Genomic DNA, 19,906 nt, shown 5'->3' on the forward strand with positions numbered 1-19,906 from the left:
TCTCCAGGCCCAAGTGGCGAAGGGCACTTCGTCACACTATGGGTGTCAAAAAAATCACCAATCATTTTTTATTTTATTTTTTTACATTTGCCATAGATTGTTGGTAAAATGGTTGCATGAAAAGAGCCAATATACCCCAGGTTTAGGAGGAGGAGGACTACCATTATGAAAACATGGAACATCATGTCTGAAACGTATCAAGGCTAACTGATACCAAGGGGTTCCCCCTCCCTCTGTCAGCTGGGGACAAATGTGGTGGTCCCACACTAACCGACAGTCTCTGTGGATCAATCACAGAAAATACTGCTCAAAGCACTTTAAACCACAGTGGATAAACAACTGTTCACCCACAGGGATTCCCTAAAACTAAGGGGTAGTTTAGAGTTCATCTCTTAGTCCTCAAGAGGCTCATGTGAATTTAAAATATCCAGATTGTGTCTCCCTGCATGCCTCCATGTCAAAAGTGATCAGCACTGGCTTCTGCATGCTACTAAGTGCAGATTACTGTGTGATAGGCAGGAACAAGCTTTGCAGCATAAATGGAAGACCTACCTTCAATCACCCAATACAAAACGAACAGAGCATTTTCTACTGTGATATCAGCAGTGACATCAGCTGGGGAAATCACTCTGCATTAGAGTTGCTGCTAGGTAGCCAAGGTTAGACCGTGAGACAAGTCTTATTTGACTCCACAAGTCCCTGAAAAACCTGGCAAATGTATTCATGTTGGGTATTGTTCTCATGGAGAAAAACAGGATACAAATAGGTGTAAGTACAGTAATGGGACACACATGGTTTGTAAAATTTCCCATAAAAAATTTTCATGTGACGTGTGTGAAAATAAAAACCAAATATATACCCTATACGGTTTGTGAATAAAATGACTGAATTAAAAGTATAAAAATGCTCCTAGTTAAATACCCAGGAGAGGTTATGTTTTACAAATTTATAGTTTGTGTAGCAGTTTGGGATCTATAACGGCTATTGAAGTTCTAATCTTAGCACACCAATTTCTGCAAAGGTTTCTCTTTAAAACGAATTCACGCCTTGCAATATTTGCCCTATAACTTACAAAACGTAAGTAAAATCCTTGAAATATTGGTAATTTTAACAATAAAGATGAATAAGTAAACCTATTTTAAGTTGTTTCTTTAGTTACACATGTTGTGTAGATTATAAACAAAACTGAGAAAAAGTGTTATTTCCATTTTTTTCACTTTAAGATTTTATTCATAAGGTTGTGTTCTGTTAACATAGGAAATTGTATGAAAGCTCAACTTGTCAATTAAAAAAATGCATATGTATATATGCACTTAAATGAACACCATAGCATTAGGAATACAAAACTGTATTCCTAACCCTATCGTGTCCTGCCTCTGTGGCGCCCCCCCCCCCCCCTCCCTGTTGGAGGACCTAATTCGCATTAGAATTTCCACATAGGAAAGCATTGAATCAATGCTTTCCTATGAGGATTTTGAAGACGCTGGATGTCCTAATGCAAAGCATGACAATGTCCAATGGCATTTAACTCCATGAAAATGCAAAAGATTCATCTCTAGTGGCTGTATGGAGGCTGTCTTAACCCTGCATTGTAAACATTGCAGTTCCTCTGAAATTGAGATTAAGTGGTGTGGGTGTCTATAGTGTCCCTTTAATGAGAAAGTTTTAATTCTGGTGTAATGAACACAGCAAAAAGTTCCAAAAAGCACCATGTCTCAGAAAAAAAAACCTTTTTTCTTAAGGGGTAAAGCATACATGCTACCAAATAAATTTACACAAAGATTTTACATGTTAACATCCAATGAGTAATTAATAAGTGGCCCAAATCCAAACTCTAGAATTAAAATGTGGTTACATGGTCTTCCATATCTTATAAGTCACTTCATTTTAGCCACAAGTTACAAAAGTTCTTCAATGTCCAAGCATAGTGGACAGCTCCAGTTTAGATTAAATAGATCTTAACTTTTAATAAATACAAAATCTTGTGGTACGAATTATTTAATGTAAAAACTAATCCAGTATGCTTTGGAATTTAAATGTTTAAATAGGCAGCCTCAATCTAATTAGCTTGCTGTAATTAATCTTTTATTAGAAAACTGAAGAGAGGAAAAAAAGAAGGAGACAGAAAAAGGAAAGGGGGAAAAAAAAGTGTTACAAACTGCAGGCATTCTTAAAGTAAGAATATATATTCTAGACGTGTTTGCCTTTATAACGGATCCATATAAATCTGAAGCTTTCCTAAACCCAAGGCTGTAAAAAGGTATGTTATATATCGTTGACTACAGAATACTGCAAAGTTTTATTGCCGTTTAAACAAAGAAGCCATAACAGTTAAACGAGCTCAAGCAATAGGCTGCAGTATCACTAGGTGCCAGCTGTAAAGAGTTATGGCTAATTGAATATGGAACTCCTGCTTAATCAGATAACTGCAGTCCTATTTCCAAATGAAAACCTATTTCCATAGCGTTTGAATATTACCAGGTTTATTGGTAACCAGAGAAAACTATATAAACTGTAAATAACAGTAAGTGCTCTGTTTACCCATTCCAGATATTGGAGTTGCAGGAGATCCAGGTCGTTTCATAACAAGATTTGATTGGACTGCTGGATGAATAGCTCGGTCAGGGGGGCCACCCGGAGCTGGAGTATCCCTTTGAAGACCTGGAGTTGCCGCCAGCAGCCCTGCAACTTGTGGAGATCCCTGGCTCGGGTTTACTGGTGTAGACACACTTACGTTTCTTTGAGCTGCCGTCCTCTGGCGCAGATCTAAGAGAAGTGTTACAGTACATAAGAATTTAATGATTCATTACGCCCTGCTGAGAGGAAAGTAATAGAACTCAAGTGACATTATAAACTTCGAACAGGAGAAGAAAATTGAAGGGGCAAAGTGCATGAAAAACTACCAGACAGTGGCATACATGAAACAAAAAAGGAGAGAAATTTCAGATTTATCATTTTTAAATCATCAAGATAAACATGTTCTACAATATTCATTACACATTACATTTTGTTTACCTTAAAGGTTTAATAAGGCATCCTAAAAATCAAATTTACCTTAACAGTTCATGTGCATTAAATTCTTCTAAGTTCCATTTATCCCCCAGAAACTAAAGCCATTAACGATATATGTTTAAATGTATAATAAAGATTTTGGGTGCTGGATAATTAGTGCTCCTAAAAAAAAGTGTATATTTAATTGCTACACACTTATGTGCATTCCCCAATCCACCAATATAGAGCACTTACTACTACACATATGTTTAAATGTGTTAGGCCTCACAAACCTGCAGTTAAACCAAGGACAAGGATTCTGGGGACATTTCTACCAGATCTAAGGGATATCAATGATGGTAGCTACAGATTAACTTGTTAAATTGGGACACCCTGAAACCTTAGCCTACTGTCAGGTTCTACATGCACTAAACCAAAAGGTGTCCAAATAAAAATAATGGACTTGCAGATACAGTTGTAATCAAACTTGTATGAAAATTCCCATATGACCGAACTGCACTTAAGACCTGAGGGCTTCAGCAATTGCTCTAGATGGACTAATCCAACCCACAAGCTGCATCTTTGTGTTTCCATTTAAATTCTGGGCACACACGCACACAATTTTGCTGGGTGCAAATTACCCTGTTCAACGTGATTTTTACATCTGCTAAATTTTTGCATTATTTTTCATAGATGACTCAAACTCCTTGCGGTAGACTAGCAGTTTAAGGCAGGCCAGAAGTAAGTATAACTCCTCCCACTCACTTTTTTTTTTTCATGCTCCGTGATTAAAATAGACCCTCAATTTTTAAGTTGTAGAGATATCTATCTATCTATAGTAAATGATGATTTTACACTTGTAGAAACCTCCTTTTTACTTAAAGCGGCACTGTCATGGCCGAATCCCGGGTTTTTTCTTTTTAACCCCCCTCCCGACTCCACTACATCTAATTGACCCCCTAATTACCCCCAAATTACCTATTTTTTATCTTTATTTTGTGCCTGGGCCTAGGTTTTGGGCGCCGCCATATTTGTGTGGGTAGATGAAGTCCCTGTGGTACAAGTCATCTGCCCATACTAGATAACGCTGTGAGATTCCCGCACATGCTCAGTTAGGCACTTGGACACGCGAACGGGAATTTAATTTATTCATTCGTCAGAAAGACAAAATTAATGAATAGAAATGTAACACGAACACTGAACATCGGTGTTTGTTCATTTAGTTTAATACAAGGAGGGAGCTCCCTCCTTGTAATATGAAAAGATAGAAGCGTCAGGGAGCAGTGCTCCACGCCACTTTCCAAGCCCCCCATGTCCTCCCTCACTCTATGACCCCCATAATAGCATAAGGGAAATTAAACTCTCCCTAATGCCCCTACTCACTATACCGCCTGTGGCTGCTCACTGTTTAAAAAATAAAAAATAAAAAAAAATAAACCCTAGTACCCCCACCCCCCAGAGCGGCGGGTGGGGGCCCTAAAAGGATAATGGTATGATGAACATACTGGCAACACTGTATTGCTACTCCCTCTGTACCCTTTTAATTCTTCTTAAAGGTAAAAAGTTCTAGATATTCACTTCTGGTTCTTGTAGCTGGCCCCCAAATACAGTTGTAATCTAAATTATTAAACCCAATTGAAAATCGAGTTTATTGTCAAAACTTACAGAATTCAGCTGTTTACAATGAACAAATCAAACAAAAGTAATTGTAATAGTTCAACATAACAAATGTTTCAAGTGGTTTCCCCAAATTCAACTAGAAATGCAACTTGTAACAACTTCTCCAGTTTCAAAACTATTCAACCTTTTCATGGCAAAGTCATAGGCGTGCGCACAGGGTGTGCCGGGTGTGCCTGGCCACACCCTAATCCCTGCGGCATGCCTATGGATGGAGACCGGCATGGGAGATCTCAGGATCTCCCGTCGGCTCATGCAGAGCCAGCGCTATCCGAGTGCCGGCACTATTCTAAGCCTCCACCATGGGCCGGTGGGGAGATCAAAGATCTCCCACACCTGCCCACAGCAGCATGGAGGGAGGCAGGAGAGGACCCGAGAGCTCTAGCCAGCAGCTCCGCCAGGTTCCTCTTGCGAGATCTGAGTGTTGCCGCAGCAACGCTCATTTCTCGCGAGAGTGAACTCTAGCCCCACAGGCTAGAGTTCACTTTCCACTGGACCACCAAGGAAGGCAACAGCACAGTCCCCCCTCCCTATAAAAAGGTAAGAAGGGAGGGGGGATATTAACTAAACGGTCCCCCCACCTCCACAATCACCTAAACATACAGCACACACCCCCACACACACCCCCCCCCACACTCACAGTACACTACCAGCACCCTCAAACACACACAGCCCCCTCACACACATAGCACACTACCAGCCCCCTCACACACAAACACACAAACACGCGGCGTGTGTTTGTGCTTTAGGGTTCACACCCTAATGCAATAGGCTGCACATGCCTATGCTTAGAGTACTTAGTAGAGCACCCTTTTGCGGTTATGATCTGCTGCAAACGAGATGCATAGCCAGACACCAGCTTCTGTCAGCGCTCCTGTGGAATCTTAGCCCATTGCTCATGAGCAATGACCTCTATTTCAGTAATATTCTTGGGTTTGCGTGCTGCAACTTCCTTCTTCAAATCCCACCAGAGATTTTCTATGGGGGTCAAGAAAGGATACTGATGGCCACTGTAGAATTTTGCAGGGCTATTTCAGCAACCAAGCTTTGAAGGAATGTGGGGTATGTTTGAGATCATAGTCTTGTTGGGAGCTCCAATGACTTAAGCTGCAGCTTCCTCACAGGCGACATGACTTTTCTCCTAGGATTTCCGGATATTTTAATGAATCCATTTTGCCTTACACACTCTGCATGTCTCCACTGCCAAAGGATGCAAAGCAGTCCCAGAGCATTAATGGGCCACCATCATGCTTAACTGTAGGCAGAGTATTCTTTTCCGCATATGCTTCTTCCTCCAGACACAAAACTTCTGTGGCTTATTTATATGACTGTGAGCATATACTGGAGCCAATGTTTCTTGTGCTTTTGAGTCAGTAGTGATTTATGTTCTGGCATGGAAACCTTTTGCCTTTAGTACGCGCCTTACTGTGCTCACTGAAACCTCAGTGCCTCTTGCCACCAAGTCTTGCTGCAGATTTTCTTCACAACCTGCGTTCTCAGAAATCTGGTGGCAGCCATTGATAGCTTCCTTTTTCTGCACCGTCCAGGTAGTATAACCACTGTTTCTTCAAATATGAATTTGCAAACTATGCTTCCAACTGTCTCTAGGAACATTCAGACCCTTCGCTATCTTTTTGTGAAGAACAATGATATCTTCTCTTAACTTTGTGGACCATTATTTTGACTTGGCCATGTTTCTAACATGCAGTCAAACGAGACACTCAAAAACCCCTAGCCAGTTCAGGTATTTCAACTAACCTGGTGCAATTAGGTGCAACTAATGAAGCCCTTGATTAGTTGCATCAGGTGTTCCTGAGACAAAGTTTTTGAATATATGTAATATTGTGAGGGTTTCTATTCGGGGGGGTTGAATAATTTTGAGACTGGAAAAGTCATAAGTTTTCAGTTGAATTTGGGGAAACCACTTAAAGTTGTGTTGAACTATTTTAAGTGCTTTTGTTTGATTAGTTCATTGCAAACAGTTGAAAATCTATAAATGTTGACAATAAACCTGATTTTTTAATAGGGATCGAATAATGTTGAGAATTGTATTTGGGGGTCAGCTTCAAGAACCAGAAGCGAACAAGTAGAACTTTACCGTTAAGAATAGGGTACGGAGCGAATAAAAACCCTATCACCAGTATGCTCGTCACCTACTCATACTGATTTTAGGTAAAAAGGCTATTTTAACAAGCGTAAAAGCACCATGTTAAAAAGATAGATAGATATCTTCGCAACTTAAAAATTAAGGGCCTAAAAATGAGTTTGTATTAGTCAACTGAAAAACTGAAAAATAATTCAAACAATTTTGTAAATGTAAAAATTACATTGAACAGGGTAACTTGCACCCAGCAAGATTGTATGCATGTTTATTTTTCTTATTTACAATAATCCACTGTATCCCATACTCTTATTGTATCATCTCAATTATGTGTTAAAATGGGTTTAAACCCACATCTGTCACCCATAATTTAAATGGAAACCCAAACATGTAGCTTGTGGGCTGGATTGGTCCCTCTAGAGCAATTGATCGAGCCCTCAGGGGGAGAGGGGGCTGCCTCAGTGGAGAAGGCTATTGCCACTGGTGCAGATCCCGAAAACAGACACCGACACCGCAATGACCACTGAAACGGAAGACACTGACTTCCTTAGAGAAGTCCCCAGAATAAAACTATCCAAACTTTATTTTCTGTGCACTTTATTATTGGGGCGACCCCCCTTACTACTGGGGTGACCCCCACACTCAAAGGTGTGCATTCACCATTGGGTTACTGTGCACTTTATTATTGGGGTGACCCCTCTATAGGGGGCGACCCCCACAGGCTCAAGTGTCACAGTGCAAGCAGGCTCATCCCCTGATATACAATCAAGTGTCACAGTACAAGCAGGCTCATCCTCTGCTATATCATCAAGTGTCACAGTACAAGCAGGCTCATCCTCTGCTAAATCATTAAGAGTCACAGTACAAGCAGGCTCATCCTCTGCTAAATCATTAAGAGTCACAGTACAAGCAGGCTCATCCTCTGCTATATCATTAAGAGTCACAGTACAAGCAGGCTCATCCTCTGCTATATCATTAAGAGTCACAGTGCAAGCAGGCTCATCCACTGCTATATCATTAAGAGTCACAGTGCAGAGGGCGGGGCCGGACCGCCGAGCTGAACGGTCGCAGGCAAAAGGAGCTCCTGCAAAAATACGACAAAAAACAGGCCTTTTGAACGAAAAGCAGACCGACAGCAACGGAGCCTAAAGCAGGGAGACTGAGGGAACCAGGGTGAGGCTGGCCCACCGGGCTTCAGTCCCCTGGAGGAGAAATCTTCGGTACCACAACTGAGACCTTCTCTGGCGGTGAGTGGGGCAGACGGCCGCTGCCCCACTATCCTGCACCACAGTACCCGGCATGGGGCACTAATCCAGACGGACCCGGCCCCGTTCCCCCCCCTATGGACCGGGGGGTGATCCCGGTCCTCACCCTGTGGCCCTGACAGAGACGCCGCGGAAGCAGGGGGACCGACCGTTCCGTCCAAGATGGCGGGCGCCATGTGCGCGGGAGTCGGAGGGAGGACCTGCACCCTCTCCGTGCCCACGGCTGAAACTGCGGCAACTAACTTCCTATGGCAGGAAGCGTGATGGCAGATACTTACCCCCGCAACCATCTGAACCAGCGACGACGACAGCGGTACAGGGGAAAATACCCAGCGCACCGTCTTTTCCTGCCAGAACGGACTAAACATGTTGATAAGTGGGGTTAATACTGTGCGGAGACAGACCTCTTACCTGCCTCCCACCCAGCCTGCAACAAACTGACCCACAAACCGACGACCACACGCAAATGACACCGAGCTCACCACTATGGCGGACTCAGACCCTCAGAGTACCAAGAGGAACAAATTTATTGCAACTCGCTTTCTCAAGATGGCGGGGGCCTGCAACACAAAGTATCCCACAAACAACGCGACCTCACACACCAGGGAAACCAACAACTAAGCGACTGGCAGGACAGGTCAGTGGCAGTAACCCCACAGTGGACGCAGAGACCCTACCCACTATCAGGCACCAAACGAAGGCACGCAGATTGTAATGGAAGCCACGTGACCCGGCGACATCCAGCTCTGGTCCCTTCTTAGCCACGACCTCAGAGTAACAGAGACAACCAAAATAACGTCGAAGGCTCACCCTCTCAGCTCCTTAACCAGCCGTTTTCCACCTCTGCTCTGACCGCCTGAAACCACCTAGCAGCTGACCCAGACCAACGAGGTATCCTGGGCATCACCATCTGAAACCTCCAGCGCAGGCAACGGCTAACCACACAGGGACTGACTGGCTCTACCACACACAAAGCCTGAGCCGGGTATGCTTCATGGGGACTCTCCATATGTATTAAGCTATACAATGCATACTCACTAATCTATTTAAGCAAACGTCTAGTAACACTAGTGACACTGCCAAGGCTCACTCCAAAGGTTTTCTCCACAACACACACCATAAAGTTATAAACGCCACTATATTACATCAGAATATACTAACTGTGTTGTAGACTTGCCCACATTATAGGACAGCCGGACGGGTCGCTATTACAAAGCTTGTACCTAACCTATATAACACATGCTATAAACCTGTAACGCACTCTTGTTACACACGTATACTGAAACACTCAATAGAACATAAAAGTTTAGACTAACCTTGTTTTACAAAACTACTAACCTGAGCAACCACTTATCCCCTGCTTACAGTTTCTCTTGTTAATAACTAATACCATTGGCCCTGTGCAGGGCATCTATGTAACTACGCTGTAAGAACGAAACTAAAATATAAAAATGTGCAGGGCTTTTACATGTTACACGTATGACTTGCCTAACATGCACTACACACATAGACCAATACCTAACGTGACCATCACAGACAGGAAAGCTTAAATTTTATTTTATACGTTATGTCTATCCACTATCTATACATCTTCTTAACATAATCAAAAAATTGTGCTGTCTATTCATATGCCATGTTTTGAATGTCATACCTGTTACTGCTTACGACTACTATCGTGGCTGATTAAGCCTATTGTTAAACCATGCACAACAAAAATAAAGAATGAATAAAAAAAAAAAAAAAAAAAAGTCAGTGCAAGCAGGCTCATCCCCTGCTATATCATTAAGAGTCGCAGTGCACGCAGGCTCAACCCCTGCAATATATATATATATATATATATATATATATATATATATATATATATATATATATATATATATATATATATATATATATATATATATATATATATATATATATATATATATATATATATATATATATATATATATATATATATATATATCTATGCATGGTACCCACAATACGACTGGGGTGATCCACATACTCCTCACCGAGGAAGGGGGGGGGAAAAAAAAAATCAGGCTCCAGCAGTCGTCTGCGGACTTCTGTGCACTTTATTATTGGGATGAACCCATTTACTACTGGGGTTTTCCCCCACTCGCAGATGCGCATTCCACGTGGAACTATGGCCGGAGGCGCTCTAGGTGTCCTAACACATTTACACATGTACCTAGACCATATATATATATATATATATATATATACACACACACACACACACACACATATATATACACACACACACACATATATATACACACACACACATATATATACACACACACACATATATATACACACATATATATACACACACACACACACACACACACATATATATACACACACACACACACACACACATATATATACACACACACACACACATATATATACACACACACACACACATATATATACACACACACACACACATATATATATACACACACACACACACATATATATACACACACACACACACATATATATACACACACACACACACACACACATATATATATACACACACACACACACATATATATACACACACACACACACATATATATACACACACACACACATATATACACACACACACACACACATATATACACACACACACACATATATACACACACACACACATATATACACACACACACACACACATATATACACACACACACACACACATATATATACACACACATATATACACACACACACACACATATATACACACACACACACACACACACACATATACATATACACACACAAAAAAGATAGATAGCTTGGCACTCTCCTTACTTGAGATCCAGTAAATCCGCCTGGGTGCAAATTGTGATGCGTTCAATATATACAAACAAAGAAGAATCCAGGATGCACTCTCAGGACTTGTGAAAAGCAGTGTTTCGTTTTATTTGAAATCATATGCAAACAGATGAACCAACGTTTCGACCTCTGCAGGTCTTTTTCAAGGTTACTGTATCTAAGTGAATAGTGAGTTTATATAAGTAAAAGATAAGTGCACTTACCAATCGTTAGCGTTGTGTCTCCCTCCACCGAAACCCGGAAGTGAATTAGGACCGTCTCCCTGACGTCATTACGTCATGACGTCCAGCGGATTTGCAAAGTGGTTACCATGGCAACGGTAACCACTTTGCAAATCCGCCGGACGTAATGACGTCAGGGAGGCGGTCCTAATTCACTTCCGGGTTTCGGTGGAGGGAGACAACGCTAACGATTGGTCAGTGCACTTATCTTTTACTTATATAAACTCACTATTCACTTAGATACAGTAACCTTGAAAAAGACCTGCAGAGGTCGAAACGTTGGTTCATCTGTTTGCATATGATTTCAAATAAAACGAAACACTGCTTTTCACAAGTCCTGAGAGTGCATCCTGGATTCTTCTTTGTTTGTATATATTGAACGCATCACCATTTGCACCCAGGCGGATTTACTGGATCTCAAGTAAGGAGAGTGCCAAGCTATCTAATATATATATATATATATATATATATATATATATATATACATATATACACACATACATACATACATACACACATATATACACATACACATACACATACACATACACATACACATACACATACACATACACACACTCAACAGATGGAAAGGTCAACAGACGACCTCTCACTCAAGACTTTCAGCCTAGGTTAATTGCAGTGGCAACCTCAATGCAGACAACAATCCCCAATAGGCTGGGTCAGGGTCTTGCAGAGACTGAACAATGGTACTCCATCTGCCTATAAATTCATGAGCTACTAGACCCCGGGCCAAGCACCCATATACAAAGGACAAGTGCAAGTATTCCATCACGGACCCTCCAAATAATTACATCAAGCCTGGGAACAGAACCCCAATGTGCCGGAAAGTTATCCAAACAACCTAATAAGGAAATCTCTTGAGACTCCACGGATTTGACCGCCGCACGGTCAGACAACACACAGAGATCGACGAAATGGGGGTTTGCCAGGCCTTCATCCACGATCCATACAATTGTAGCCACAAAACCTAGGACAAGGAGACCGTGTTCGACTGTGTCGCACGCCCTCACTCACTTCACCCCAACAACAGAACATTACCGAGAAACCGCTATACTCTTACATTTCTCCGGTTTCAACGCTCTCATGGTGTAACCATGGGCAGCGGTCTACCTTGTTATGAAATAAGGAAGCTACCTCTACTCGAGTAGGGAGGCTAGAATACTCCGGATGGCCAGAGGATAGGACATAGGATTCCTCTATACTCCTGGGCTGAACGACCCAGTAGGGTAATTTAGCTCCATGAACTAATGCTTAATCTGGATACCTGGTCGACCATTGGGGATCGAAGTCCACATCTTCCAGTACCACCCCTCTACGGGTACTGAAGGACCACAAATCTCACATATGAGGAAACTTACACTTATTTCCAAGAAGCGCTGGGCATTTGCTCCAGACGTCACTGATTAACTCGGGGATAAATTTTATGCTCACAGTAGTCGGGAAACTACCATCCTGGCACCGTCCTACAGCTTCCCCACACCTAGGTCTGTTCAATCATTCGGATTGGACGGACACATACCCGTCCAGGATAGTCACACCAGGGACCCATTTGTCCATTTTGTTTTCATCGACGGGACCAAACGAATCAATTCACATGTCTATCGTTAAGGTACGACCCATGGTATCCAAGAAACTTTTATAACCGTCATGGCGCCCTTTGCCACAAGGGAATCCACTACCTCACCTATCTAGACTGCAAGACGTTACTTACTACACACGTAATCGACAATCAGTCTCTAGGGCTGGAAGGCTCGCTGCACATATCCCTACCGGAGAACCATGATCTGGAGAAGAGACGGCTGGCGTCGAGATTACCGACAATCTACAGCTAGCCTGGGACAGATCCGATAGTTGTATTCTCCTACATTTGAACAATATCTCGGCAACAGACTACACAAAACACCTGGACGGAGTCTGGTATCGGACTAATAATATCGGAGGACATTTACCATTTTTAAATTACACGCAAGGTTACCCTACGACTAGGGTTCCCTCAGGAGATTACCTATATCACGAACTGGGTTTCGTGACAACAACTGACAACGGGACTCCTTGGTCACCATCGCATCACGGAGATCTGGGTGACACGCACCTCGCCACTACAGCAGAATCGAAGGGGCTCCCGATCCTATTGACTCCATTCTGGGCTATCCACTGCCCTTCCACTGTCTCCGAACAACCCACAAGATACCATCGGAGACTTTGGCGGCTCACGTTCCACGACAGGACTTTTCGAGAATTTCAAGGTGTTCTACTTCCTCGGACTCTTCACACATCCTGTGTTGTTCCATAGCGTTAAAAATGCAAAATATGAAGCCTCCTGTCCTGTTCTAAAATTGTAGATTATGCTAGCGCAGTGTACCTATAATCTTAATAAAATTAAGGACAGGAGGCGAGTATTTTCCCTCCCTAATTATCATTCCTTGGGTTGTACTTCAATAAAATATTTGAATTCGGGGGCGTGGTTCTCTCTTTATTACGTGGTTTATTTCAGATCACATCTTAAAATTACGACTGCTATCCGTTATGATTTCCTAATACATACAATTTGACTATATTAATGTCTCTATCATAGCTACCTATTTCGGTTAAAATATTCTTGTCTCATATGATAAATTCCTTTTACGTAAAGTACTACGGAATAAACTGGCGTTTTATAAACAGTAATATTGATTATGCTAATAATAATAATAATGAGGACAAACAGTTCATTTCCAAATCCCTTTCACGTCTTTTATTTCTTTTCAGTTTGATTCTTCTTCATGGATCAATACATGGGATCGTTTTTGCACTCTAGGACAATCTTCCAGTCGGGATTTGGATCATTTACAGTCTGATTCTTCGTTGTTATTATTTATTGTAATAGCAGGATATGTATATGATTATCTCGCACCAAAGAAAGAGGAAATTATGCAAGAGGAAGGGGCTTTTATACCCTATGGCAATGTTTTTTTCACTAAACTTTATTGTTAAACCTGTGCTGCTGGAGTTTTAGTAAAGAAAGATTATGCAAAATACTCGCCTCCTTTCCTTAATAAAATTAAGATTATAGGTACACTGCGCCAGCATAATCTACAATTTTAAAGCAATAGCATTACGAGTGTTTAGGTGAGAACATTTTTTTAGAAATTACACAAAAGTAGCAAGGCACAAGAAAATAATGCATTTATTTTAAAAGAATAAAATGAAATCCAACATTAAAAATATTTTCAACACACAAAGCTATCTTTGGCCTGAAGAGATAGAACCTGTTAGTCAAACTAAACAAATGTAACATAAAACACCACTATTATAATAATGCAAAGGCATCCTCACTGCCCAAGGACCATCATCACACAGATTTGTCAGATGCGCCACGTGAGAAAAACAGTACTGTAAAAAATTATAAATAAATTTTTTAACAACACTTTAAAAAGAACGTTCATTATTTCGCAAAACATGAACCAGAACAGGACATGTTGTGCACACAAACATTAAAAATATAAAACCAGCCAGAACACTTCATACACTGAACAAAATTGACATACCTATTGTTGGTATGGCTAGAAGGAAATGTGTAATCTCTGCCTTAACCATACCTCCAGTGGGAGACCGTACAGTGGGTGGCCAGGGACCATTATTTAATGTTAAAATAATTAACAATTAAGTATTGGACAGTGTCAGTGGACTCCAGGCAATATAATCAATTCAGTTTGATGAGGCAAAATGGTGTTAGTGCCTAATGTGTCCCTTTAATTGACAGTGAAGAGAAGTTTTAAAAAAATCTGACATGACAAACTTCAATCCAGAATAACGTCACGCAAATTGCTCCTGTTTATTGACACTCCCTTACATTTTTTTTTTTAAAAGCCAAGTTCTTCTTGCCCAAAGCTTGTGTTTTCAGTACACAATACAGTCATCTATGACAACGATCAATGTAACATGCATAGCAGCTTGACACACGCACCACAAAAGATGTTGCAAATGTAAACTGTGTGCCACAAAAATGCTCGTGGACTGGCAAGTCTATAAATGTCTGTAGTATGATGCTAGAAACATACACTAAAGGGACTGGACTTTATCTCTCCACCAGAATCTTGCATTTTTCAGAAATGTTGGTAAGCAGTGTCACTTTAAGCCTAGGGTCAATTCACATATCACAAACAGCAGCTCAGTAAAGTGGACAGAACAAGTCAGTGCTTCCTTTATTTAAAGATTGCAAAATCATTCTGATTTTTCGCACAGAGAAGTACTTAGAGCTCTCAGCTTCCTCTGAAACACCAATTACGGGTTATTCTTATATTGAAGAAATCTTAATTGGATCCCATTTTCTATTTGCTAGCGAACATCCAACACAAAAAATGTTCACTGTTGATAGAACCAGTACTCAGCAACATTCATTAAAATCAGAAGAGTCCTATTATAAAGGTACGGACAAAAAAGAAAAAAAAAAAAAGGTACACATGCCAAGGACATGGCCTTTTATGCAGAACATAATTAACTGTCAAGTATGCACATATACCAAATGTTAAGCTCAGACTAGAACAGCAGGTCACAAGATGTAAACTAAAAGAGGTTCTAGAAAAGTTCAAGTTTTAATGGCACATGAGCACCTACTCTCTCAGTATTTTGCTGGGGTATAAAGCAGGCAACGTAGTACACACTGTTTCAAGACACATAATATTTCATAGTGACAAAGGTCATTCAATCCTAGCAGATTACATAAAGGGACAGTATACTCGCCAAAACAGCTTTAGTTTAATGAAGCCATTTTGGTGTGTAGAACATGCCCCTGCAGTTTCACTGCTCAATTCTCTGCCATTTAGGAGGTAAGTCACTTTGTTTATGCAGCCCTAGTCACACCTAGTACACTGCCTTCCTACACATTTCCTTTAAAGATCTAATGTTTACACAGTTTGCTCAGTATGTTTAATATACAATTCATTATCTCCTACATGGTTAATAGCTTGCTAGACCTTGCAGGAGCCTCCATGTGTGATTAAAGTTCAATTTACAAAGCAGGAGATAAAAACTTCTAAAGTGACTTGAGATCTTATTGAAAATGAAACCATTGTTTGCATGCAGGCTGTGCGAGTCACAGCTGAGGGAGGTGTGACTAGGGCTGCATAAACAGAAACAAAAGGTGATTTAACTTCTAAATGGCATAATTGCCTTTAAGAAAATGCTAGTATTGGCAGGATAGAACAATATATGAGTATTGGTACAAACTGTAAAAGATTTTTAGCTAATCTATAGGGACACCTCTTAATTACTGAATTCAGTTGTTTCAATCGACCCATTGCCACGGGTGTAAGAAATCAAGCACCTAGCAATTCAGTCTGCATTTACAAATGTTTGTGGGGGAAAATGGGTCGTTCCGAAGAGCTCCGTGAATTCAAGCGTGGTACTGTGATAGGATGCCACCTTAGCAATCAGTTTGTGATTCCATGGTCAACTGTGATATTGGAAAGTGGAAGCGTTTAGGAACAGCAGCAACTCAGCCATGAAGCGGAAGACCACGTAAACTCACAGTGGGGTGCCAGCGAGTGCTGAGGCGTATGGAGCGGAAAAGTCGCCAACGCTTGGCAACGTTCCAAACATCCACTGGCTTTATTGTTAGCACAAAAACTGTGCGGCGAGAACTTCATGGAACAGGTATCCATGGTCAAACCGCTGCATGCAAGTCTCACATCACCAAGTACAATGTCAAGTGTTGGATGGAATGGTGTAAAGCATACCGCCATGTGTTCTGTGGAGCACCTAATCACACTTCACTGTTTTGCAGTCTCATTTTAGAGTTTGGGTTTGTCGGATGCCTGGAGACTGTTACTTGCCTGACTCCATCAACTGTAAAGTTTGATGGAGGGATGATGGTATCGGGCTATTTTCCAGGTGTTGGGATGGGACCCTAACTTCAAGTGAAGGGAAATTTTAATGCTTCAGCATACCAAGGCATTTTGTGCAATGCTAGGCTTCCAATTTTTTTCAGGACAATTTCTATTTCAGAACAATTGTGCCCATTGCACAAAGCAAGGACCACAAAGATAAGGAGTTTGGTGTGGAAGAACTTGATTGGCCCGCACAGATCCCTGACCTCAACATTAAAGACCTTTGGGATGAACTGTAACAAACTGCAAGCCAAGCGTTCTCGTCCAACATCAGTGCCTGACCACACAAATACTCTACTGGCTGAATGGGCAGAAACACCCAAAATTCTGTGAAAAGCCTTCCCAGACAAGTAGAAGCAGTCATAGCTGCAAAGGGGGACCAACTACATATTAGGGTCCATGGTATTTAGAAAGCTAGGTCATAAAAGTCCATGTTGGTGTAATGGTCAGTTGTCGCAATACTTTTGTCCATATAGTGTGTGTAATAATACACTCTGTATTTACGCTGAAGGTCAAAATAAAAGTACCAATCACGGTCACACAACCGAGGTCCATGCACAAAATTGGGAGGGGGTGACACCAAACACAACACACAGTTATCCACTAGTAAAAACCGCTGGGGGTCTCATCTGATGGGAAATAAGAATTCTCAGAAAAAGCCAATATACATCCAACATAAAGTATACAAAATGGACATGTGTAATAAATTTTAGGCAATAGTTTGCTCGGTTAAGCCTCCAGTGACAGATTTGAACCACAGCGCACTAGTGTACGTTTATTCATTGAAACATGTGGTTTGCTATTCATAGCTGAAGATTCCATTCTTTATACTTTTTTATTTCTCCACACCCATTTCCTACTGTTAAGGAATTTTCATGGGCTGCCATTTTATGGAAGAGGGGGATATCAGGATTTACAAATTACGCCCCATTTACTTCATTATACACATGAGACATGCAAGAAGCTTTCAAAAAAAAAAAAAAAATCGGTAATGAAAGCAAGACATTCAAGTTACAGATTTAATTTGGGGTGCCAAGGTTAACAGTGTATGACCTAAACTGCCATATGAAAAGTATAGTAAAATGTGGGACATTACCTTGACCTGGCCTTGGAGTAATAGGTACACCAACAGGGAGCTCAAGTTCCTAAGAAGAACATTTAAATATGAAAAGTTAAAAAGATTGCTCAAGCACACTACTAACTCTGTGATTATGCTTCAAAATGTAACATAAAAGCGTACTTTTATCTTCTTTGAGTCTGGATCGAACCTTTCAAGGATTAATTTAGCCGCCTTGTAGGTTTCTTTTTCCATTACTTCTTCAAGCTATAAACAGAACACATCAAATACATTAATAGGTGTAAAAAATCAGAACAAATAAAGGGGGGTGGGGGGCATTGACCATAATTTAATGCCTCTGCACACCTACACATTGTTGCTGCGCATTGTGCATACTCATTTTCAAATAAATACTGCACACACTGTAATGCTCCCTTTCACAAAGTACACAGCTCAAAATAGTTACATAAACATGACCTTAATTTGTGTATACTCAGCCTACCTGCACATCACCTGAAAAAAATACATAAACAAAACAAAAAAACCTGATGAGGGTAACCGAAAGAACATGACAAGAAAAATCTACAGAGATTGCATGATAACGTCAAGTCAGTACAAACTAATTCCTTGAAAATGATTCCAGCACTCTGGTAAATAGATAATATAAAAAAAGAAAAAAAGAAAGAAAGAACAAAGTAAGGCCTTCCAGAGACAGAACGGAGCGTTACCCAGCACATAAGGCATCTTAAAGGACCCCTATAGGCACTCAGACCACTTCAGCTCAATGAAATTGTCTGGGTGCCAGGTCCCTCTAGTTTATTGAAAACATAGTTTCAGAGAAACTGCTATGTTTACACTGAGGGTTAAGCCAGTGACAGCCACTAGAAAATCACTGAAAATCACAATGAGACGCTGATGTCCGCAGGAAAGCATTGAGTAATGCTTTCCCATGGGCGGCTTGCATTCGGCGCTGGAGTTGACAGGAGGAGCCCTGCGCTGGAGAAAGGTAAGTGGTTGAAGGGGTTTTAACCCCTTCAGCCCAGCGGGATGTGTGCCATGAGGGATGGGGAACTAAAGACTACATAGTGCCAGGAAAACAAGTTTGTTTTCCTGGTACTATAGTGGTCCTTCAAATCAGATTTTAATCTGGAGAGGAAGAGCTCCTAGCTTTCTATATCACATCTTCAAAGTTATAGGGCTGGCTATGGAGCACTTTTTCAACAATTTTAGGCTCTTGTACAATGGCCATGGAGGTTAGAGGAAGGAGTTAGGTCCTATGTGAGCCTGAACTCTCATTCTGTCTATTTGGATGTGGGACCATGTCTGGGGATTCTCAACCAGTCTCTGGGGCACTTTTGAAGTTATCTTCATTAGGGATCGACCAATATGGATTTTGTTTTTGGAGCAGATACCGAAAATCTGTGAACCTTTAGGTCAATACCCTACCGATATTCTGTATCTTTTTATTTACTATTATTATTATTATTATTATTATTAAGTAGTAAGTGCACAAAATATACATGCAAGTCAGATTTATTTGTTTTCAAGAATATTTAGTGTTCCTCTCCCTTTCTGTCCCTTAGTGCACCTCTCCACCCCTCCCTTCCCTGTCCATTAGTGTACCTCTCCCCTTATTTATCTGTTCTTTGATGTGTCTCTCCCTTCCCTCCCTCCCCCTCCCCCCCCCCGTGCCTCATTATCTCTCTTGTACCGTGGCCAAGAGCAGCAGTCCGCAGTACAGGAGTTTCAGTTTCCTGTACACGGCCGGACTGACCAGAAGAGCTCTCTCAGTGAGCACTTCCTGTCAGTTTGGCCGGGTACAGGAAACTGAAGCTCCT

At 41.2% G+C, this 19,906-nt stretch overlaps 1 protein-coding gene across 1 annotated transcript in view; it reads right to left on the reverse strand.

The window, feature by feature from the left end:
- LNPK (lunapark, ER junction formation factor) overlaps positions 1 to 19,906 on the reverse strand; it is an 83,303-nt gene that overhangs the window by 18,989 nt on the left and 44,408 nt on the right. Inside the window, exons 7-9 of the mRNA XM_063429765.1 lie at positions 18,252 to 18,335; positions 18,108 to 18,156; positions 2,542 to 2,766 (exon numbers count right to left, since the gene is read on the reverse strand). Coding sequence (XP_063285835.1) covers positions 2,542 to 2,766; positions 18,108 to 18,156; positions 18,252 to 18,335 — 358 coding nt within the window. The remainder of the gene's footprint in view (positions 1 to 2,541; positions 2,767 to 18,107; positions 18,157 to 18,251; positions 18,336 to 19,906) is intronic.

This window comes from Pelobates fuscus, chromosome 8 (assembly GCF_036172605.1).
Source record: "Pelobates fuscus isolate aPelFus1 chromosome 8, aPelFus1.pri, whole genome shotgun sequence".
In the NCBI taxonomy this organism is placed as follows: Eukaryota; Metazoa; Chordata; class Amphibia; order Anura; family Pelobatidae; genus Pelobates; species Pelobates fuscus.